This window comes from Macaca thibetana, chromosome 13, assembly GCF_024542745.1.
Source record: "Macaca thibetana thibetana isolate TM-01 chromosome 13, ASM2454274v1, whole genome shotgun sequence".
Lineage (NCBI taxonomy): Eukaryota > Metazoa > Chordata > Mammalia > Primates > Cercopithecidae > Macaca > Macaca thibetana.
This window is the reverse complement of record NC_065590.1, coordinates 82,011,260-82,034,470: the sequence shown is the minus strand read 5'-3', so window position 1 is coordinate 82,034,470 and position 23,211 is coordinate 82,011,260. Positions and strand designations below refer to the sequence as shown.

The following is a 23,211-nucleotide window of genomic DNA, read 5'->3' as shown; positions in this document are numbered from 1 at the left end:
TCCACCTCATCCTGCCCTTCCTTCTCCCTGCCCCCCAGCACAGGTTCTGGACGCTGGAGCTGACCTTGGCTATCCTGCCATGCTCCAGACACTCCTGCAGCTCCAGCTTATCATTCACAGTGGATGCCAACGGCCTAGGAGGCAGAAGAGAGACTGTAACGACAGAAACCTGGAGAACAGCAGGAAGGGCCCCAGCTGCACGACTCCCCTCCCTCCCCCAGCAGCCACTTATTCACAGGGTAAGACCCCCCTTCCCCAAATCACACACACACGCCAAAACCCTCTTCAAACTCCCCGCAAACACACGAACACACGCTGCAGCTCTACACAGACACAAATCCACCAAGTGTTAATCCTTAAAGGTAAATTCAAAAGTGGTCTCAAATTATGAATAGGCAGATAACACCTAGCAGAAAAGGAAAAAAAGCACAGCTATCTTTACATCAGTTAGTCTAAAATACACTGAGCTTTAAGCATCCCACTGCAAAGCAAGCTTTGGGGGTGACAATGTTTTGTATCTTGATTTGTGGTGATTGTTACATGGGTGTGACCACTAGATGAAATTAATCAAACCGCAAGCCTTAAATGTACAGTTTTAAAAGACTAAATTCTGGGCCAGGCACAGTGGCTCATGTCTGTAATCCCAGCCCTTTGGAAGACCGAGGCAGGCGGGTCACCTGAGGTCAGGAGTTTGAGTTCATCCTGGTCAACATGGTGAAACCCGTCTCTACTAATAATATAAAAATTACCCAGGTGTGGTGGCAGGTGTCTGTAATCCCAGCTACTCAGGAGGCTGAAGGCAGGAGAATCACTTGAACCTGGGAGGCGGAGGCTGCAGTGAGCCAGGATCGCGCCACTGCACTCCAGCCTGAGCAACAGAGCAAGACTCCGTCTCAAAAAAAAAAAAAGACTTAAATTCTGCAGTTCCCTGAAGACCAAAAATTCTGTGACATTAAACATGTCACTTCTTAGGGTGCAGGCCAGATAACTGACTGGCTGTCCCCTTCAACACTGACCTTTCCTGACATGTAAGGATATTTAAGGAAGGCTTCCCTGACTGGCTCCAGGATCCCAGTGTGGGAACCGCGGGGCCTGCAGTCAAATCAGGTGCTCGACAGATGCCCCCGACTCTCGACCCTGCATGCAGGACCTCTGCTTCTCCTAGAAGCTCAGAGTTTAGTATTCTAGAGTTGAAAGAAGCAGGTGAGAAATCCCCACAGGACCAAGGTCTGTCAGGAGACACTGAATGGTTCCATGAAAATACCTTATGGACCTCATTAGCCCATCCATTTCCCAATACACACATATATCTTGGGACCTCTCGGTGGACAGTTTCAGGCCAGCTGCCCCCATGCCCCATCTCCTTCCCCTCAACAAGCCCTCGCCAGCAACTCTACCAAACATGTATGAGATGGGGAAGGTTCTCCAACTTCATGGGAATAGCAAGGAGGGAGACTGTTTGAGGCCAGGTGAAATGATGCCTTCTAGTTATACCCAGCAGCACACCACGGAGGTTTAACACCCATGACTCAGAACACTCTGGAAGATGCTTCCCTCCACAATGGTCAGGAACTGAGCAGCTCTCAGTGTGCTTTTGAATTGCCAACTCTGGACAATTTCTTTCGCCTAAAAAGCCTTTTTATAATGCCAGTTTTATACCTGATGAAATGAATTGTCTTCATTCCTAGATATTAAAATCTTTATCTGTGTAAACTAACTGAAGAAAATCTCTCCAAAAAAGGACCTGAAGCCAACAAACTGTGTGATTAGTAAAATTAAGTTAAGCAGAACCCTGAACGTGCATGCAGCCATAGCACGATTCCCTCTCCTGAAACAGGCTGCGGCCACGACTCCCCTTCCCAGCCCCAAAGCCATGCCCATGGCTTTGCCTCAGGAGAATCTAAGAACCAGAGGGTTCGGGACACATCACAATGTCAGAAAACCAACTACCTAACTCAGCAGCACATGACTCTTCTTTGGTATAAAGAGAGTACGACTCTAAAGGTCCTGCTTTAAGACCACTAGTTGTTGGTTTCAGATGAGTATTTTCTATACCCTGACTCCTCTTCCTCCTCAAGGAAAAGGAAATAAGGAACATGGCAGAGCAACTAGTCATTCAGCAGAGGCTGGCCAGAGAGGGCCCGGCTCAGGGGCCCCCCAACCATGGGCCATCCCACCTGCAGTCCCAGCCCACAGTCCCCCAGGCCCGGGAGCTTTCACCAACCTGTTCATACCGGGAAGGTTACCCCAGAAGTAGCGGGCCCTGTGTGCAGCTGACACTTCTTTGGCATCAATCATCACAGGGTTGGACTACAAAACAGGAGACGGTTTGAAGATGAGCCAAGGAGGAGCATGAAACAGCGCCGGCATGCTGCTGGGGTCGAGCCTTAAAGCCTCAAAGCCTCTTACTTCTCTCTCAGGAGCCACACACTGGGCTAGCCTGCAGCCTCCAGGAGAAGCTGGAATTACACCTAGCCACATTCCACAAGCTGTCACTGGAACGTTCTAGATCAGCATTGTCCAAATGAACTTCTGCGATGGTGGGATGTCCTCTACACTGTTCAATTCAGTGGCCACTAGCCCACTAGTACAGGTGGCTATTTTGTACCTAAAATGAGGCCAATGTGATTGAGGAGCTGAATGGTTAATGTTCATGTAAATAGCCGCATGTGGCTGGTGGCTACCATATTGCACAGTGCGGCTCTAGACTGTCCAGAGGCTGGGAGAGCCCAGGCTCCAGCGAGTATGCGTGTGTTTACCACGAGCCCTGATTATAACTCAAATAGACACCTGCTCACACTTATAGTCAGAACACCAGCTCACAGTGTGACCCACCCAAGACTCAGGAGCACGGGTGGGCTCGAGCTCCCAGAAGGGCCACTCCAAGTACGTCTCCGGCAACAGAAGCCCTCTGCACGTGGCTCAGACTTGGCTCAGGGTTAAACGGGGACTCACATGATAAGGAATGAAAACTGAGCTGAGTCCTGTTTTCTTCTCGAGTACCAGGGAATGAAGATAGGCCCTTCTTGCTCAGGGAAAACTGATTTTGTCCTCTCAAAGGTCCCGGTGTGTAACGAACACCATACAGAATGCACAACCCCAGGAGTCTGGGGCTCCACCCAATTTAGTGACAGGTCCTTCAACCCCGGAGGTTCACACCCACAATGCCACCTCTTAGAGTGAGACCACTGGCTCTTTCTGAGGTAGGCCTCTAACCCTGCTTCCTCCCTTTCTATCCGGGAAGCCTGGGGCTTCCCAAACAGGCCCCTTGCAAAGCAGAAGTCACCAGTCCCCAGCTCCACAATGCAGATGAGACAGGATGAAGCAGCAGTCCAAGGTAGAAGCCATTAGTGAGCTGGCCAAACCAAGGTTGCTGGCTATACCTCGAGAAATCGTGAGATGTCCCTCTTGTCACTAACGCCCATGGCCACCACATTCTCAAAGAGCCAGAAGAAGGGGCGATCATCTCCCTCCTTGGGCCGCGCATCATGCAGGAGGCGGTAGAACTCAAAGAAGAGCCGGCCAGTGCCCTCTGAGAGGTCGGAAGAGAAAGCCATCAGCTGGGGCTGTCTGCATAGGACAGTGGTGTGGCTCGGGCACGGGGAGGGCACGGGAAGACAGGGTCATCGGGAATAGCTGTCCCAGGGCAGAAATATCCAAGGAGGAAGCCTACGTGCAGAAGCACCAGCTGAGAAGGTGGAGGGGACAGGATGGTACCTACCGTAAAGGCCCTTGCGAGCAGGGTTGACGATGGAGAGGTCATTGCAGGGACTGCCCCCAATCACCAGATCGAATGGGCCCCACTCCTGGATCTGGGAGGATAAAGGCAAAGTGATGGGCCTGCTGTCCAGGGACAGAGGCAGACAGGAAGAAAGAGAAATTATCTGTGAACTTGGCAAAGAAGTCCTTTGACACGAAAGAGGAGACCCAGCTGCTCTGCAGGCTCACGACCCTAACTGCAACCATGGACAAGTCCTAAACAAGAAGGGGACCAAGTTGGATCATTTCTCAGGCCAGTGGGGAAATTAGTATCACCCAGGCAGGCAACACAGCCGCCCAATGGGAAGGCGACCCACGTGAACGGCTGAGTCTGAAGGTACCTGGCACTCTGAGTGTCTTAGGCAGGGTGTCTGGGCCATGTGAGTGTCCTCCAATTGCCCTTCAGGACTCCAGAGGGCCTGTAGTCATGGTTAAGGGAAGACCCTGCCCGAGCCTCCCAGATACGGAGGCTGGTAAAGCTATTTGCCAAAAGTACTGGGAGGACAGGAACCTCTCTCTAATCCAAAAAGCTCTACTAGAAATGGCCCAGAAACCAGTCCAGGGAGTAGCCAGAGCTCAAGTAGGCACTATGTTGCCCAAGCTAGTCTTAAACCCCTGGCTTCAAGGGATTCTCCTACCTTGGCCTCCCAAAGTGCTGGCATTATAGGCATGAGCCACCATGCCTAGCCCAAATTCCCATTTCAATTTGCCCTTTACCCTCTCAAGACAGAGGACAAATGGAAGATAAGGAGAAAAAGAGGCTGGGGCAAAGGGTGAAGAGAAAGAGGGCAAATGAACAAAATGAAAGGAGGCAAGGGCTGCCTCCAGGTGCTGAGTGTGCAGGGTGGGGAAGACGGGCTGCGCCCCACAGCATGGACATACATGCTTCTGTGTGACGCTGCGGACGTCCCCGACGTACATGATCTTCCCCTGGTGCCGCACCATGCCCACCGTGATGGAGTCCTCACACACCTCCGAGGCAATGTAGCGGTCCACCTGAATGCCCAAGTCCTTCAGCACCAGGAGCCCTGCACCAGCCAGCAGACAGCACCGTTACTTGGAGCCATCTCCCTGGCACCCTGGTCTTGGCAGGTGAGCCTGCTGGCCAACAGGACCCATGGGGTCAGCTGTAGACCCAAGTCCTGTCTTTTCCCTGAAGATGCCTTATATCCTTTCTGGATCCAACTGGAGTATCCACAGTAAGGACATCGAGGCTCTGTCTCATGCCTCGTTTGGCCTGTCTGGAAGGCTGTCAAAGCTGCAGAAAACTGACCCGAGTGTACACGGTTCCAGGATCCAGGAAGAATCGCAGCTGACTTTTTGGGGGCCTTTTCTTTGTTGTTGTCCGTCTACAGCTTGGTCCTTCCATACCCTCTTATCACCTCCTGCTGCAATTCTACCCCACCCTTTGAGACTCAACCTGAATGCTCCCTGCTCCACAGAGGTTTCATCAATGCCCTGCCCCACCCAATAGTCCCCTGGAATCCCCGCCCCCTCCGCTGTGAGTCCCCAACTCTGTGCATCCCTTGCCTCCCCATCAGAGTAGTTTCCATTCCTCACTCAGCCCTCTCGTGGACTGCAAAGGCTCTTCCAGACAGAAGAGGCCACCTTCACTGTGCTTCCCGAGCTAACCACACTGATTTTCTTACTACGATCCCTCCCCCTCCAGAAATGCTAGTCGAACTGAGGCAAGGAAACAATCAGAGCAGATACCGAGAGGGTCTCAGGAGAAACAGGGTACGGCACTGTTTCTGCTGCTCCCAATACGTCCCCCAGCCAAGGAGCTTTTACAGCCTCCTGGGGTGTGACATGATTTAAGAAGGCCTCAAGGTTCCAGCCTGGGATACAAAAAGCCGTAAATGAACTTTTCTAGGTTTACAGAAGAGCAGCATGGAGCTGAGAACAGAAGACAAATATCTGGCCAGGGAAGCCACCCCCTCCGCCTCACCCTCTAACCAGGGTCCCTGGGTTGAGACCACCTATCTCTCTGGCCAAAGACACAAATTCTAAGAAGAGCTATTCCTTTCTTAAAAGCCAGGAAGCCTTGGCTAGGGGGCAGGGCAGGGGGTGGATGTGTCTTCACAACCTCCTAGGACGCTTTCTGCAGTATCCAGAGTCACATGAAGCAAACAATGCCTACAGGGTGACCCAGCATCTCCTAAAGGTTTTCCTAAGGAGGGAGTGGTTCAAATATAGAAAGATATTCTATCACGATGCTTGTCACAGCACTACTTATAATAATAAAAAAATAGTAAATGATCTAATAAGGGTTCGTTAAGTAAATTACGGCAGTTTGACTCAATGGAACCCTACGTAGCACTTACAAATAAAGAATGTAGCTTTGGCCGGGTGCGGTGGCTCATGCCTGTAATCCCAGCACTTTGGGAGGCTGAGGTGGGCGGATCACAAGGTCAAGAGATCGAGTCCAGCCTGGCCAACATGGTGAAACCCCGTCTCTGCTAAAAATACAAAAATTATCTGGGCGTGATGGTGGGTGCCTGTAGTCCCAGCTACTCGAGAGGCTGAGGCAGGAGAATCGCTTGAACCGGGGAGGCAGAGGTTGCAGCGGGCCGAGATGGCACCACTGCAGTCCAGCCTGGGCAACAGAGTGAGACTCCGTCTCAAAAAAAAAAAAAAAAAAAAATGTAGCTTTATATCGCTTGACATGAAAAAGCAGTCATAATATAATAAATGCAAGGCAAGTTACAAAACCGTGTGCATTCACTACCCACTTAATTTATCTATGTATGGAGGTATGGTCATATAAACACACACACAGAAAAAAATCTAAAAAGGACATATGCCAAAATATTAACAAAAGGATAATGGGTGATTTAAATAAGCCTTCTTTAGACTATCTTGTGTATAATCAAAACACAACAGAACTGTGTTACGTTTCTGTCTTGCTGAGTCTGTCCTCTGAGGCTCTGTGAAATCTCTGTGAATCGGACTAACGATCACTTGATCCTGTGTGGCTGAATCTTCTCCACTAAGGAAGTGCCCAGCAGACAGGCTGCTTTACCACCTATTTTACGTTTTTATTTTTGGTCAAATCTAAGTCCATGCACTGCATACATTTTCACTTCACACACAAGTTTCCCCTTTGGGGTAATATTTTAACAGCTATGAAGCTAACGATCATTTCGTTTTGCCAGAGTTGCCCACACACCTGGCTCCCCTGTCCTGGGACAAGGTGGCCAGAACCTCTTGGGCCTGCACCCCTCACCTGTAGCAATTCCATCAAAGAGAGACAGCACCCGGATGGGCTTCCTCTTCTCAGCTGGGACAGGTGGGTAAACCTTTGGAGGGTCCTAAGCAGTGAGCACAACAGGTCAGATGCACGCCCAGTGGTGTCCCAAGCTCCCACTCAGCGCTGGCCCTCCAGCCAGGCTCCTAGACCCACACACCCCGTGTGCAGCTCAGGTCCCACAACCACAGCTCAGCCAAGGGAGCTCGAGACCACGCCCCAGGCCCAGCACTCACAAATTCCTGGTCGTGGTTATTAGCGAAGAACATCTGGAGCCGGGAGGGCCAGTCCTCTCGCCGCCGCAGCAGCCCATAGGTACCCTTGTGCCCGCACATGTAGCAGTTCCAGGGGTCTTCCTTAATGGCCGCCTGGGCAGCCCCCGGCCCCACCAAGAGGTCTACACACTCCACGCAAAAGCACCTGGAAGGAAACTCAGTGAGCAGAGGAGACTCTCAGCCCTGGTCCAGGGAGGTCAAGGTGTGCTACCTGGAATGGAAAGACCAGGTCTGGAGCATTGCTGGGGGGGAGGAGGGTCTGTGGGGAGGGGAGGGGAGGGGAGGGGAGCCAGGTGGGGGGCGGGAGCCCGGGGCCCAGCCGAGGAGACCGGTCTCACCTGCAGCAGTTGTTGTTTCCACACATGAGCACCTCGCGGCCCCCGCAGCAGATGGTGCAGTAGGACTGGTAGCCGTCGTCGTCGTACTGATACGCACACTCCAGAAAGCAGTTCTAGACAGCAGCGGGAAGGGTCAGAAACCACCAGGACGGGTCCCAGGACGGCCAGGACGAAGGGAGGCTCTGCACCCGGCCTCACAGAGCCTGACTCAGCCCTGGAGACATGATCCTGCCACCGCCCTAGCCAGGGTCAGGCCCCAGCTGCAGATCTGGGCAGGGGAAACCTCGTCTGCCTGGGCACCGCCGTGGACAGAACCAAAGAGCAGCCTGAGGGCAAGGCCAGGAAGGGGGCTGCACCTCCACCTGGGCCTCCGTGCAGCCCTGGGCTTTTCTCCTGGGCTCCCGAGGGCACGGCAACCCTGCTACACTCTGCCTGAGCTTGTCCCCACTGCTCTGCTCCCATCCCCACATCTGGGGACTAAAATGGGGCTTGAGAGAGATAAAGAATCTTTCAGAGGAGAAAAATGAGAGCAAGTGAAAAGCTTGAAGCCCAAGGGCCCATGTCATCAGGACTCTGCTTCCGGAGGAAGCTCTGAAGTCTACGTCACACGCATACCAGGTGTCACCCCGTACACGCCCAGAAGCGGTGGACACAGTCAGCCAGGGAGCCGAAGGGCTGGCCTCAATGCCACCTCTCCTGGGCGGGTGTGCTCCTACCTTGCAGTTTTGGCACATTCCTCCAACGAAGAGGGGGTGTTCCAGGGTGACGTTGAGGCTCCCACAGGAGATGCAGATGTCTGTAAGCAGAGTGAAGGGATGGGATGAGTACAACCAAAGGACCTCTCCCTGCCTGGGCTGGAGCCCAGCACCAGACCAGCCACAAAAAAGGGGTGTGCTGGAGTGGCAGCTGGAAGAGTCCAGGGTGCCCCACAGAAAAGGGAGGCACTGTGGCCCTAGTCTCAGAATGCCATCATCTCAGAGCACCAATGCCACCATCCACAAACAGGGACAGAGTGACAGGAGGACTGAAACTTGCTCATGAGAAGCACCCTGGCTCCAGGTTACTCAGGAGGGATTCCTGGGGTAATCCTCAAGTACTAACCCCTGCCCCAGTCCTCCCAGGCTGAGGGTCCTGAGCCAGATCCAGCAGCACCAGGCTGAGGGAGACAGCCCCGGCATGAGAGAGGTGAGCAAAGGTGAAAAGCTGAAATGAAAGGGCACCTGTAGGCGAGTTCAATCACACCCAAGAGGGGGTGCCCTTCTGTGGCCACTGGGGAGTCCCACACCCTGAAGGCCAGCCCATGCCTTTGACAGGAGAGCAGAATCATGGCACCAGAAGACAGACAGACGGTGCATGAAGCACGGTGGAGGTAGTGTGACACGCAGGACGTGGCCCCTGGTCCCATGTCATTCAAACCTTCCTAAGTGCCTATGCTACTCTGCCCCATGCCACACTAGGAGTGCCAGAGTTCCCAGGCAACAAACTTACCCTCAATGTTCCGGCACTTCTGCCGCACCTCATACACCAGCCGCTCTGCAAGGGGAGGAGAGCCGGCGTCAGAGGAGGCCGCGCCTGCTCCTCGGATGCAGGCCTCCTGGTGCCACCCTCTCCAGAAGCAGGCCAACTACCTCTTGTGCGCTCATCAATAATCTCCTTGACCTTGGGCTTCTCCGTTGTGCTCTTCCGGGGCTTTTTGGCTGGTGGAGGTGGTGCATAGGCAGCTGCCTCAGGTTCCACCCACATGTCTGTGTACACTTCTTTGTAGGGATTCTTCTCTTCTGGAGCAGGAAAGCAGGTGCCAAGGTCAGTTACAGGCTGACAGGAAACCCCAGCCCCCTCCCCCACTCTCCTTATAGTGGGGTGCAGCCTGGTCTCCAACTCGTTCCCACCTCCCAACTCTATGGTTCTAGCCAGTTAACAGAGAGCAGGTCATTCAAGTCCTTACCCCAGGGCAAGAGAGACCCCAGTCATTCCCACTGGGCCCCTCTGTGGAGGCCTCGGCAGCCCTCCCTCAGCATGGCTTTCCCAGCCCTGGTGTGGCTCTGCCTGGCGGACAGGGGTCCTAGAAGGCTGGGTACCCTTATTTACCTTCTGGTGGCTCCAGGCCCTTGGGGCCAGAGGGCTGGAAGCCCCCCAGCGCCCATTCAATCATGGGTTTGTTCTGCACCTCCACGGCCTTGGCAGTGTCACTCTCATCGCTGTCATGGCACACCGGGAACAGCTTCCCTGCACGGCTGCTGGCCACCTGGAGGGTGACATGCCAGGGATGGGGTTGTCAGGACAGGCTGGAAGGCGGATGGGTCAGGCTCAAGGCCTGACTCTGAGTAGTGAGGGTGGCACAGGCAAGACGGGAGGAACCGTCCAGGAGGTGGATGTGCATACAAAGGCGTGAGCGAGGTGGGGAGAAAGGAGTCACTGCCTCCTGGGCCTCCATTCTGCTCAGGCCTGACCTGCACTCTAACTTCCAGGCCTCCTAGTGCTCTGGGCTCCTCCCCCGAGCTCCCAGCAGGGACACTCACCTGCAGGACCTCGTAGATGGCTTTGCGGTACATGGGCTGCTTGTTGTACGTGGCCTGGTGAAACGCACTGCAAAACGAGCTCAGCGGCATCAGCTTCTCTACACACACCTGGGGGGACAAGCCAGGCCTTGTTTGCTGCGGCTTATACTTGCAAGCACCCACCCCGTGCCTCGTAACTGGCAGGGGCTGGGAGCCTTGAGAGTCAGTCTCAGCCCTGGAGGGGACCAGATGCAGTGATAAATAATTACCCGATGCAAAGAGGAGTCCAGACCAAGAGTAGGGAAGTACCTGAGTGCAGGTGGAAAGGAATTCTAGTGAATTCCTAAAACTGGGCCAGCATCCTAGCTCTCTGAGCCACAGGGGCAACCTAATTATCCCTATGGCTTCTTCCACCCACCACAGGCAGAGTAGGGGTGAGCAGAACCCACTTCTATCACCCCAATTCCAGACTGCCCCCAGCCAAAACCACAGGCCCTGGGATCAAGAACCTTCCCCCGCCCCAGGCTACTGCCAAACCCCACAACTCACCACTGAGAATTTGCCGTCTCCGAACCACATGACCCAGCGGGTGCCTTCAGCTGCTCGGCTCCGGCCCGTCATCCACCAAGACACAATGCGGCCTGGCCACCAGGAGAAGCCCCGCAGTTTCCCCCACACCAGCTCCCCAATGCCAAAGCCCCGGCCGTCCTGGAGCCCCAAGGAGCAGAAATCATTACACAGTGGTCACGAGGCCCTGCCACCCTGATCCCCCCATGGCAACCCCAGCCCTGGGCATCTGGGGGGCAGGACAGCCAGGAGGGAGCTCCATCTGAATGAGGCAAGACAGAGCAAAATCGGGGAGACGAAGAGGCCCAGGGTCAGGTGGAGAGAGCGAGCGGCCCGTGGGAGATGGAGAGAGGAGAGCAGGACGGGAGGAGCTGGCGGTGGAAGGCCCCCGGAAAGAGCTGGCCACGGCTGGTGAAGAAGCCGCTCACCTCGTACTCTGGCTCATCATCGCCTGCTTTGGTGGCGTTCTTGTCCCCAGCATCGGCCCCCACAGGCTCAGGTGTGGTAGCCACAGTGGGGGATGCGGGGTCAGTGGGCTGCTGCACAGCAGGAGGGCTGGCCTCCTCCACCTTCTGAGACTCCCCAGGCCCCTGGTTTTCTTCCACAGCATTCATTCCTGCAATGACCTTGGCTTTCTTCTCAGCCTGGGGAAACAAAAAACAAAAAGTCACCTTGACCTCTCCAGGAATTAGCAAGGCCACCTGACACTCAAGGGGACCATGTTTGACAAAACCTGGGACAGTGACAGACGGTCAAGGGCTGGAGAGAACCAACCAGCTGCCTTGCCGTGAAAAATGGAAAGATTTGAAGTAGAGAGGTGAACTCAAATCACGCAATTCCAGCCTTCTTTTCTGCCTTTTAGGAAACCTTCCTCCCAGATCTAATCTTCCTCAATCTCATCAGCATATCAGTTGCCTACCCTATGATATGGATATGTTAATTCTTTTTTTTTTTTTTTTTTTTTTTTGAGACAGAGTCTCACTCACCCAGGCTGCAGTGCAGTGGTGCAATCTCGGCTCACTGCAACCTCTGCCTCCTGGGTTCAAGCGATTCTCCTGTGTCAGCCTCCCAAGTAGCTGGGATTACAGGCATGCACCACCACACCCAGCTAATTTTTGTATTTTTAGTAGAGACAGAGTTTCACCATATCGGCCAGGCTGGTCTCTAACTCCTGACCTCAGGTGATATGCCCGCCTCAGCCTCCCAAAGTGCTGGGATTATAGGCATGAGCCACCATGTCCAGCCTATGGAAATGTTAATTCTATCCAAATATTAGTCAGGCACTATTGTTTAGACACAGATATTGGTTCCACCCTCTCCTATCTTAATCAAGACTAAGATCTTCAGCCAGGCATGTGCCTGTAATCCCAGTTACTGAGCAGGGAGGATCACTTGAGCCCAGGAGTTCAAGACCAGCCTGGGCAATATAGCAAGACCCTGTCACCAAAAATTAAAGAAGCAGGGTGGACCCTCTCTTCTTCTCCACAATTTCTCTGGGCAATCAATCCCTCCTATTCCTGGTTTCCAGGCCACAATTCTAGTTTTGTGCTGTCTGCTGATGATGAAATCACTGCTCTGGGTTTAAAAAGCCCATCTCCCCCAGCACATGCTCAAACACCATAGGAAGCTCCCCAAGAGCCGCCTGTTCCCATGCTCAGACGCCATGTTGGAGTTCTTATGGATCACACCCAATGTATATTGTTACCAGATTCGACCCCTTCTATGTGCACCCTTCAGATCCATAAATACTGTATTCATTCAGTTATTTACTGAGCAGGCACTATAGACCAGGCGTGCTCTCTGCCATCCCACCAACAAATTAATAAGCCAAACCCTAGTTATTCTCCCATTGCACAGCCTCCATCCTTTCACCGTATCACACTCGTCTTTCAGGCTACGATCCACGTGCCCATTCCTTCTCACAACCCGCTCCAGGATCCCTACAAAGGAGAATGAAATCCTTGATACTTAGCTCTGAGAACCATTAGCCTTTTACTGAATCTAGGAAACACGGCTCTCAGACTTCAAGGCTCTGCACCCATTTCCACCATACCAGATTCAGAGGGGAGAAAACCCCATTTTCTACATGCCTTTCAAAAGAGCTCCCCCAGGGGCCTAGAGCTGCAAATGCAAACCCATCCTCAAGGGTAAAGAGGATAAGCAAGCAACCTGGAGTAGGAAGAGCTCTCATCTGAAGTTGGAGCCTCTACATTCCTTTCGGAGCCTCACAACCAGCAGCAGTCCTTTCTGGTAGGAGTTGCTCCAACATAAAAAGGCACTTGAGGGAAGGATTTCTGGTAAGCTTTTCTGACCTGTTTAAGAATCTGGTGTATATACGGACCAATGATTCCCAGGACTCTCCCAAAGCCTGTCAGTGGACCCCCCAGATCCAAGGGTCCCAGGTTAGGAACCTTTGTTTGAAGCTCAGTGGTCCAACGTATTGTCTTACAGATTCATTTAATTTCACTGAGTCTTCAAGTCTTTGCCTCCAAGCCACAGACCAAATCTGTGTCTTATGGCGATTCCGAAAACACTGAAGATGTTAAATCCTAGTTTTTCCTCTGACTCAACAAATTCTAAAACAGGATAATGCATCTTTTGCCCCCAACCCCCAAACAGCTGGGAAAATGAGCTCATGGATGGCGGAATGAGCTCACGGATCGGACTGCGGGGGTGGAAGAATGTGGAGTAATTGCTCATCGCTCCCTAGTCCCACTCTCACCTGGCCAAAACTCTGCCCTCCCCTTCCTACTATCAATTAGCCATCGCCTCCTCCCATAGAGAAGGTGCACTGAAGTGTGGACCCCGCTATGGGGGAGGGTGCCTCCCTTCCTGGGATCCTCAGCTGCGTCAGTTACCCTCGCAGAGGAGCCCACACCTCGCGGCTGCTCCTCGCCCACCACGCCTTCTCAAGCTTCAGGCATGGGTGGCTGACCTAGGGTGATGCCTGGGATGATCCAAAGACCCTGTTTCCAGGCGTGGCGAGGCCCCTGAGCCAGTACAAGGTGTGCAGGTGGCAGAGGGCGGGAAGGGGAAAGGACCCGCTATCACTTCCTCGACAGCGGCAGCAGCAGGTGGGCTGGGCTGCTCCCCAGGTCTAGAAGTCGTGCCTGACACCACCCTCAGCACTCCCCCACGGCCCCTTTGTCTCTCTTCTCAGCCCCTTCACAGCGAGTTCCTGAACATTCTTCTTCCCCCACAACTTCCCCCAGCTTGTCAGATGCCGCGCTGCGAGCTGTTCAGCATCCCCAGCCCACTTGGTGCAGAACACGCACCCGGCCCGGTGAGGGCTGGCGGAGGAGGAAGGGGCCTCCATCAGGACTGGGGCAGTGGGGTGGGGGAAGGAAGAAGGGGGTGGGTTAGCAGCGGGAGGCCTGACGAAAGGGGAAGAAGGGGCAGCCGGAGCTGGGTGGGGGAGGGGCCTCATTAGAAGAGGCCTGTCTGGGGCGTAGGGAAAGCACCCCTTCCCCCTGCACTCCTGTCTTCCTCCCCAGGCAAACAATAAGAGAAACAGGGGTAAACTCGAGGCTCTCCTATTTGGGCTGCAGGCCGCTCACCCCCAGGGGGGGGCAGAGAAACCAGGCGGCATTCAAGAGACACCACACCATTCCCCACTCCCTGCTGGCTCACGGAAGCCCCTGGTCCTGGAGTCCGTCCAGCCTGGGAAAGCCACCGGGAACTCCGGTGACTACTGCCTCCTGTCCACTCCCATCTCCTCAGGCAGTTGTCCCGCCTCCACCTCCCCCTGCGACTGCAGCGCTTCCCATTCCAAAGGTCAGAGGTCTGAGCGCCACCGCCCCCAAGCCCATGCGGCCTTGGGCTACCCTGGTGTCACAGGCCGGCCCCCTGTCAGGGTCGCACCGTGCCCTCCGCCCCCCACCACTTCTTTCTGGCGGCCTGCCCGGAGGCTTCCAGGAACTCGCAGGAGAGGAAGCTGTCCCTCTCAAGAGGCCGCAAGCTGGCAGGGCCCTGAGGAAAGCGTGGTCCCCCAGCCAGGAACGCAGGTCAACAGGGAAGTGCCAGGCACCCATCTGCCAGCTCAGCTGAAGCTGCCTCCAACCCAACTCCTGGGCTACCAACTCCGCGTGCCCCAGCCTGCAGTTACCACTGCCCGGGCTCCCAGCCGGCTGCTCTTCCTGTCCCCCGAGGGCGCCAGGTGCCACTGGAGCCCTCGAGGAGTGGGGCCTTGGGGCTCGTGGGCAGGGAGGCGGCGGGCCAGCACTAAGTCAGCATCTCCAGAACTCGGGCCAGGCCGGGACGCCCCGGCTGCTGCGGGCTGGGGAGGCATACTTGACTCTTTTCAAACCCGGAGGGCTGCGGAAATCCTCCCACCGGCCCTGCCGCCTCCCCGCCCCCGGTCTCCCCGGGGCTCCGTCCAGGAACCTACCCATAAGGCCAGGTGCAGCCCCTCTGCAGTCGCGCTCAGGTGTGAGCCCCGGCCCTGAAGCTCTGGAAGTAGCTGCCCGTCTGGGGGGAGGGGAAGGGGGCGATGGGGCTGGGGGCGGAGGGGGCCACTGGGAGGGGAGGGGGGCGGCGGGGGGGAGGGAGGGAACATTTTCTTTGTCTAGGACTCCAGGTCACGTGGGCCCCGCTGGAGGGCCTGGTTGGCTGCGAGCGGCCCGGGGAGGGGGCCGGCGCTCCGACGCTGGCGCTGGGCCAACCCCTCTCCTCCGGTCCGAGGGGCGCGGGGCCGGGGGGCGAGGCCGTTCCCCGCCCGTTCCCAGGGCCCGCCCAGGCCGGGCTGCAGGGAGCGCCCCGCCTCCGGGAAGACCGCCCGGCCCCTCCCCCAGCTCTGGAAGAGATTAGCGCGGGGCCGGGGGGCCGGTAGGGGAGGGAAGGGGCTGCTCCCGAGCCGCCTGCCCGGAGGGAGCCGGGAGTCCGGGCGAAAGCAAGCCGGAGCTTTCGGATGGCCTGGGAGAGCCGGGAGAAAGTTGTGAAAAGTGAGTTTCTCAGAAGCACAACCAAAAAAAAAAAAAAAAAAAAAAAGAAAAAGCTTACAGATAGGAGGCCCAGGAAGCTGTAGGAAAACTCAGCACACAGACGGAGAGTGACAGCAGGCGCGCGCAGACATTGGGAGCGCTCCAGATCGGGGATGTTTGGGGGGGCTCCCGCATCCACACTACAGGTGAATAGAGAAGCAGAGGGGCCTCAAAAAGCGCGGCGTGAGGAGGTCAGGCTTCGAGTCCCAGGGCCCCTACGTCACTCCGGGCCTTCCCTGGATTTCTCATTTTCCTGTTTGCAAGGTTGGTCGCGGCGAGGGCGCTCCTTCAGAAAGTTCAGCAATTCCTTCATTCCCAGGCTCAAACATCTGCAGATCGAGAAGACCTGACTCCTCTCCTGGGGCCTCCAGGTGCGGCCTCCAGGTGCAGCCTCCGCCATTTCAAGCTTCCTCCTCTTGAACAAAGGCACCTACCCCCAAGGCAGACGCAGTCCCCACCCACAGCCCTCCATTACGTTGGCTGTAGGATCAGATAAAGAAAGAGACCCTGTTGGCTCTGCCCTCCAGGGGTTGAAGATTCCACTAGACTTGGAGAAATATGAAAAGATCACTGTAAAACAAACATATGTAAAGGTAACTATGCCACAAATACCAAGTAGAAAAAAATGGGCGGCATGGATGACAAAAGAGGTTAGAGGTGAGTTCCAGGTGGGCACACTGGGCCTGGAGGCTGGATCGGACTTGGAATGAGGTGAGATGGGTGGGATGAGCAAGAGCTGCCAGGCTGGGGAGGGAGGAGACCCTCGCCCACCTCCACCCTCCCAGTACACGACAGGGCAAGGTAATGGCAAGCCTTCAGGTGCGTCCGTGGGTATATTCTGTAGCAGGGAAGAATAACCGCAGGTTTTCTTACAAGATGAATGAGTATTTTGGAAAGATCAGCCTAGTTTCAGTTGGCAAGATGAATTAGAAGGAAGAACCGAGGAACTGGAGGAAAATGCTCCCAACAGCAGAGGGCTATTTGGGCAGCGGCACTTGTTAGAAGATCTGGACTTGGCCGGGCGTGCTAGCTCATGCCTGTAATCCCAGCACTTTGGGAGACCGAGGCAGGCGGATCATGAGGTCAGGAGTTTGAGACCGGCCTGACCAACATGGTGAAAACTTGTCTCTACTAAAAATACAAAAATTAGCCTGGCGTGGTGGCGTGCGCCTGTAATCCCAGCTACCTGGGAGGCCGAGGCAGGTGAATCGCTTCAACCTAGGAGGTGGAGGTTGCAGTGAGCCGAGATTGTGTCACTGCACTCCAGCCTGGGCAACAGAGTGAGACTCTGTCTAAAAAAAAAAAAAAAAAAAAAAAAGATCTGGACTTCAGTTCTGTTTCCACCACCATGACCTTAACCAAGTCACTTAACCCCCAAGAAATCTGTTGTCTCATCTGCAAAACAGGAGTGATGACATCAGCCCTCTTGGGCCATGGAATGCCAGCATCCCCTAATGACAATGAGACAACTCCCTAGGTGCCTGGCTCCCAGCCTCTGTCACCTGGGACATACAGGTGCTGGTATAATGAAGTCATAAGATGTGCAGTGAGGGAGCCTCCCCTCCCCCCGAGGGCCATCAGAGCAAGCAAACCCTGAAGAGCAAGGACCCCAAACCAGAGAGCCTTCTACCTAGAAGACTTGGGTACAGAGTCCCCCAACCCTGAGACCCAGAATCCATACAGCTAGGAAAAGAAGCTATTCGAAAAACAAGCAAACAAAAACACAGGCCCTCTTCTGTTCCAACCCATCTTTCAACACAACTAAGGTATTTGCCTAGTACACATTTCCGGGGCTCCCCAAGCGGAAGTGAGAAGCCCAGAATTTGTCCCTCTTGCCTGCGCCCAACCTTTAGGGAATGCAGTATGACTTGCTTCGCTGCTTCTCTCACTGATACCTCTTCTGCATCCATGCCGGTCAATGGGCCTGAGAACTCACTTCAGGCATCCTCTCAAAAGAAGTTTCTGGTTCTGGCTTGGTGGCCTTTTTCAGACACTGTCTCATGTATGATACCCGCTCTTCCATTATAACGTGGCTAAACACCTTAGACTCCACATTCTGTGGTCCTGGGACATCAGACTGCAATGATGCCATGTGTGTAGCAAGGACTCAGTGTCAGAACTGGTCAGAACTGTTCACTTTCTCTTGGCCCACATACTAAGTAGCTGTTCCCTCCTGCCGTCAAACTTCCTTATTCTCATCCTTTAGCATTAAAGTCAAATCTTACCTCTTCCACACAACTTCCCAACAAGCTAAAGGAAGCCTAGGCTCAAAGGTGTCCCCTTAACAACCCAGAGCATCTTCCTTCCCTCTCCTGTAACTATGCAGACAGGAAACACTGACTTTTCTAGACTGAGTCACTTAGAGATGTGTCTTCTTTGTGGTCAATGCACAGAGTCACACCCCAAAGCAGAAGAGACCCCAAGATCTAGAGCAGGGGAGATTTTACTAAAAGGAAAAATCCCCTTACTAAGATGGGGCAATCATCAAGGATCCTCAGGTCACACGTGCTCTTGAGCTTCCAAAGTAAACCTCCCTGGCAGTTTACCAGATAGGTCTTTTGATTGGGTTAAAGACAGTCAACTCAAATACCAGCATCATGTAAAATAAGCCATGTTTTTGGATTTGTTATAAAAGTATGTTGAAAGGAAGAACTCCTGGACGAAAAGAAAATATGCTGGATGTCAAGAGCCTAAAAGAGGTGCTGGAAAGGAAGTATCCAGTGTGGTCCAACGGAGAGAGTGACCTGAGAATGACGGCACAGTTCCTGTTTGGTGGGCAGACAACAGTGATCCCATAGGCCTCCAAAGCCCAATAAAAATACCTCTGAAGGACATTTCTCTGCCCTGATCCCATATTCATCAAGCAAACTTCCAATTTTAATTACATTTTCCAATAACTCTGATACCAGTAATTTGCCAGAAAACAGCAGGACAAGTATTATGATCTGTGTGGTGAGGACATGTCCTGTTATCAATTGGTAAATCTAACATTCTGGGGTGCATCACTCTCCTGGGTCTTTGAAGAGTCATGATCATAAGTGTGTTAATGTGACTTTCCAGCCTCAAAGAACTGAGACGAGACACTAGTCCATCACGATACTTCTCCAAAGAGCAGCAATGCCTGGAGCTCATGCCTGACGTTTTACTCAAAGTTCAGTGCTCTGTGGCATGCTCTATCATAAAATCCAGTTCTGGCAGGATAAGGGTAGATGATGTTGCTGCCATCCCACAGGACATTTACCATGTGAGTCTCTCTACTCTGAATCAGAGAAGCCATGGTCCCTATAAAGCCATCTGCAAAGCAACACATATGAAGTCACTGCATGTTTTCCACCCCACACATATTCCCACCAACCCCAAGACCAGGGAGACTTTATCCAGACAAAAAGAGAGGTCAGGATGGATGTCTGTTCTGAACCTGTCCTCCTCCCACCTACAGCTCAAAAGCCTCAATGCCAATCAGTCAACACTCTGCGTGACATTCTAGGCCCCCACGAATCTGGAGGCCTCCGTGTGATATCATGAAGCCCACGCTTTGCCCGCCCACTTGCTATTCCTCATGCTGTTCCTTCTTCCTGGAAGGCTCCTCCCCTTCAACTTTCACCACCAAAACCCTGCATATCTTTCTACACCAGTCTGCCAGTGACCTCCACCATGAAAGTTCCTCTAGCCCTGCACTGTCCAGGACAGCAGTTACTGGCTGCATGTGTCTATTTGAATTAAATACAAATTAAAATTTAGTTCCTCAGTCACACTGGCCACATTCCAAGTGTCCAAGAGCCACATGTGGCTGGAGGCTACTGAATTGCATGGCACAGATTTTAGAACATTGCCATCATCCCAGAAAGTTCTTTTGACAGTGCTGCCCTGGCCCCTCGCCCTTATCCTCCCCTCCTGTCCCTTTCTCCTTTACAAGATTAAATATTCCTACAGGGCAGGGACTGGACCTCATTCACCTTCGTATGGAAGCAGTGTGGGCTAGAGCATCTTGCCCAAAATAGAGGATTAAAACAGTTTGCTGAAATGAATGCAATGTTGTCTCAGGAACCGTAGACAAGAATTCTAATCGTTGCTAAGAGGTCCCAGTCTAGGGCTCCCAAAAGAGGCCGAGAATCTTTGTTTTCCTATTCCCTTGCAATCCATATGGAGGTTGCAAGCAAATGACCAGGACTGGGCTGCTGGCAGTGAAGCTAAAAATAGCCATGGAGCCAACAGCATGGAGTTAGCAGGACTTGTTGCTAAGGAGACCAGTCGCAGAGAGAGCAACTAAGCAGGGGGAAGGTGTCAGATGTACACCCAGAGAGCAGAGGGGTCCAAAGGCTCGCACCTAGCGGTGTTCTGCCTTCTGGCAGCTCCTGGTTGATGCTCTAAGTGGGGCAAATGTTCCCCCTGTCCCTCCGTAACCCATCTCCATGGAAACCACCAGGACTGGGGTGAAGTACCAGCCCCTGGAAGGGAGGCCTCTGCCTGGAGCTTGTTGTTATGGCAACATCCCCCCTTCCTGTCACTCTCTCTCTCCTGGCTTCTCTGAAGGGAGAGAGGTGGGGGTCTGGTCTTGGCTTAGCCAGCATGACCAGGAAACACCCGCTTCCTGACAAGACTAGCCTGTAAGGGGCTCTCCAGAAGCTCCTGGAAGCCCGGAGAGACAGAGCTTCCTTTCTTTTCACAAGGGCCTTGCAGGTCATCTCGCCAGGAGAACCCCAGACTCACTTTGGTTTAATTGCATCTGGATCACCCAAGGAGGGCTTTAAAAATACAGATTCTTGGGCTCCACCTGTGTAGATCAGCAGGCTCAGGGTGGGGCCCAGGAATCTACTAACACCTCCCTGAGTAACTCTAATACTAGCCAGGTGTGGAAACACGGAGAGCCCTGGCTGTCTCTGTTACAAATGAGGACACTGAGGCCTAGAGAGTACCCAGCCCACCGGAAGGGTCGGAGTCCTTCACTGGAGACTCTGGAGAGAAGTCTGGAGAGAGGAGGGGTAGCAGAAGGAGATGGAGGTCAGCTCCCTCAGGGCATGCGCCCCAGGTGAGCCCCTCCTCTGGGCCTTTCCCGCCTGCTCCCTGTTCAAGCACAACCTGCTGCTGTTGGATGCTGGACTGTGATTTCAAACCAAAGCCCCTGACAAGCTGCCCCCTGTGGTGGAATGCGGAAGGTAGGGGGCTAGGAGTCTGGTTCTCAGAGTAGCCCAGGCAGATGATTTGGGCTGAAAGAGAAATCCATCCTCCTGAAGAAAAGCAAAAGGGTCACCATGGCAACTGCAGTGTGCTGCCTGGTTGGGCTCTATGCCATCACCCCAAACCTGGGCCCTGAAGCAGAACCTCCTCCCTGAGTCTGGGGAGAGGAACAGCATTTGGGCAAATGCGGTCGGGCAGGGGCACCCCTCTAACCCCTGCACTGACCAGTCTAGTTTTAGAACCTGTAAGGGAACTGTGCTTTATCCTGGGAGCCTGCCTGAAGCTCACCTAAACACCGGATAGGATCGGTCGGTCCTTAGTACCTGCAATAGGTAGACTTGGGGGAAGGGAAGCAAAGAGGTGCAAGAGCTAGTAGACGCGATGGGGCTCTAGGCTTCTGTTACTCACAGCCTAACTGTGTACCCAAGACCCATCACACATGAAACCACAGCCCTCATTCAAGACAGCATGCAATTAGATGGTAAATTATGTGGTAGGGATGCTTTCTACATGTGCCGAAGGAACTCAGAGGCAGCTGGGATCAGTGAAGGCAGGAAGACTCAAGGGAAGATGAAAGAGCAGAAACTAGGAATGGGCACAACCTCCCAGGTTTTTCAGACAGGAATGGCCAGATCTAGGGGGCATCTGCAACTGCATGAGCTTCCTGGCAGATGAAGGGCAGGAATGAAAAGCACAAGCACAGCCTTAGGGTATTGTTAGGGAGGGGGAGTGGTAAGGGGCTTTTTGCACTGACACTCTAGATGAATTCTTCTAAATCAAGAGAGGAAGATGCAGGATGGGGAAGCCCACCTACTGGAAAGGCAGTCCTTCCCTCTTGCTGATACCCTCACCTCCCCTGCTCCCCCCACCTCTATCCCAGAGCCCCTGGCTCCCTCTTTCTCTCCCAGCCAACCCTACACTTCCCTAATGGTGTATGTTGGGAAGTCCCAGCCCAGCAGCTGCGCCATCAGGCTCTGAAGCTTTGGTGTCTGCCTTCCTTTTCCCTACAGCTCTGGGTCTGCCCCATAAGGGGAAGGCTTCTCCACAAACCCAGCTCTTCCTTCCTGCTCACTTCCACCCCCTATCCCGGAACTGCTGGGTCTGTACAACTCTACCAGTGACTGAGTCTGGGGCCAGGAAGCAGAGATGCCACGGCGAGGGGGGGAGGGTGGCAGTGCCCCATGACCCCGGATCTCACATGCCCCTTACCAGGAAATTCAACTGGGAGGGGATGCCAGGTCTTTCACTGAGCAGGGTGCTGAGCAGGGCGTTTTATAGCTGATGACGAGACCTTAAATAACCCCTAGCTTCTTTGGGTCTTGGTTTCCTAACTAGCCTAATGCAATCACATGTATCTGCTAAATATTACAGATAAGATCAAAGGAAGCCAGGAGGGACTCACATTTGAGAGGTGAGGGACTTCATGACAAGTTTGCTTTAGGGACGTGTCGATGCTGTCACTTTGCTTTAGAAACTGGACCCTGGAGAGAAGTGTTAAGTTTATACTAAGAGGCGTGTGGGCCAAAAGGAACCTGGTAAACCTTAACAGCCAGGCCTGTTTTCCCCACCCTTCCCCCACCCCTTCTCCAGGCTCCGGGGGTCAAAGGGAGGGGCCTAAAGGAGCCGCATTCAGATTCAGGCATGCAGACCCTCTCAAGTTTCAGGGTCCAAAGAGAAGACTCCAGAGGATCCCAGCAGACAGGCATTGCGGTAACTATTGCTGAAAACAGCGGGAACCCTGCCATCTCCATCCGAAAGGAAACATTTAAATTCCTGTACCAAGTCCTTTCCGGTCTTTTCCCCCAAACCCTGTTTGGAAACTGTTCCCTAGGTCTGCCGCTTTAGAGTCCATACTTCTTCCTTGCTTGTTATTCAAGATTAGACTGGCAACCCAGGCCATATCAATCACCCGTGCTGGGCACATCACTAAATTCCCAACGTGATTAACCTGGCCCAGGTAGTCATGTTTAAGCAAAATGTGCAGAGAGGCCCCCACTGCCAATGTAGGTGATACAATAAATACATCTACGGATACATCTGTGTGGGACTCTCATCTGTGCCAGATTTGGTTTACTTCTAATCATCTGAAGCTTGGTGGTTTTCAAGCTGTAGTAAGTCCCAGAATCATCTGGGGGGCCGGCTAGAAAATCAGACCTACAGGTACTGCCCCAGAGCTTCTGCTCCAGGAGTGTGCCTTTTTAATGCACTGCCCAGGTGGTTCTGGTGGGATAGCACACAATCCCACCCTTTGAGAAACACTGAAGTCTAAGAGCATCTTTGGTATATAAGCAAGTTCATTCAATTCTTGTTTTTTTTTTTTTTTTTTTTTTTTTTTTTTTTTTTTTTTTTGCCTCACAAAGCTGCCTTTCC

General features: G+C 53.6%; 1 protein-coding gene across 11 annotated transcripts in view; it reads right to left on the bottom strand.

The window, feature by feature from the left end:
- DNMT3A (DNA methyltransferase 3 alpha) overlaps nucleotides 1-23,211 on the bottom strand; it is a 110,521-nt gene that overhangs the window by 3,900 nt on the left and 83,410 nt on the right. For 6 of the 11 annotated variants that reach the window (XM_050753613.1, XM_050753614.1, XM_050753615.1 and 3 more), the window contains 15 exons: nucleotides 11,113-11,328; nucleotides 10,667-10,825; nucleotides 10,139-10,246; nucleotides 9,708-9,864; nucleotides 9,248-9,397; nucleotides 9,108-9,152; nucleotides 8,336-8,415; nucleotides 7,620-7,732; nucleotides 7,243-7,426; nucleotides 6,986-7,070; nucleotides 4,642-4,787; nucleotides 3,722-3,812; nucleotides 3,384-3,532; nucleotides 2,225-2,310; nucleotides 65-134 (listed from right to left, as the gene is read on the bottom strand). In XM_050753613.1, the coding sequence (XP_050609570.1) occupies nucleotides 65-134; nucleotides 2,225-2,310; nucleotides 3,384-3,532; nucleotides 3,722-3,812; nucleotides 4,642-4,787; nucleotides 6,986-7,070; nucleotides 7,243-7,426; nucleotides 7,620-7,732; nucleotides 8,336-8,415; nucleotides 9,108-9,152; nucleotides 9,248-9,397; nucleotides 9,708-9,864; nucleotides 10,139-10,246; nucleotides 10,667-10,825; nucleotides 11,113-11,328 (1,839 nt within the window). Of the gene's footprint in view, nucleotides 1-64; nucleotides 135-2,224; nucleotides 2,609-3,383; nucleotides 3,533-3,721; nucleotides 3,813-4,641; nucleotides 4,788-6,985; nucleotides 7,071-7,242; nucleotides 7,427-7,619; nucleotides 7,733-8,335; nucleotides 8,416-9,107; nucleotides 9,153-9,247; nucleotides 9,398-9,707; nucleotides 9,865-10,138; nucleotides 10,247-10,666; nucleotides 10,826-11,112; nucleotides 11,329-12,517; nucleotides 12,625-14,789; nucleotides 15,018-15,071; nucleotides 15,194-23,211 lie in introns of those variants that run through there. The other 5 variants (XM_050753621.1, XM_050753620.1, XM_050753623.1 and 2 more) reach the window with 5 other exon arrangements.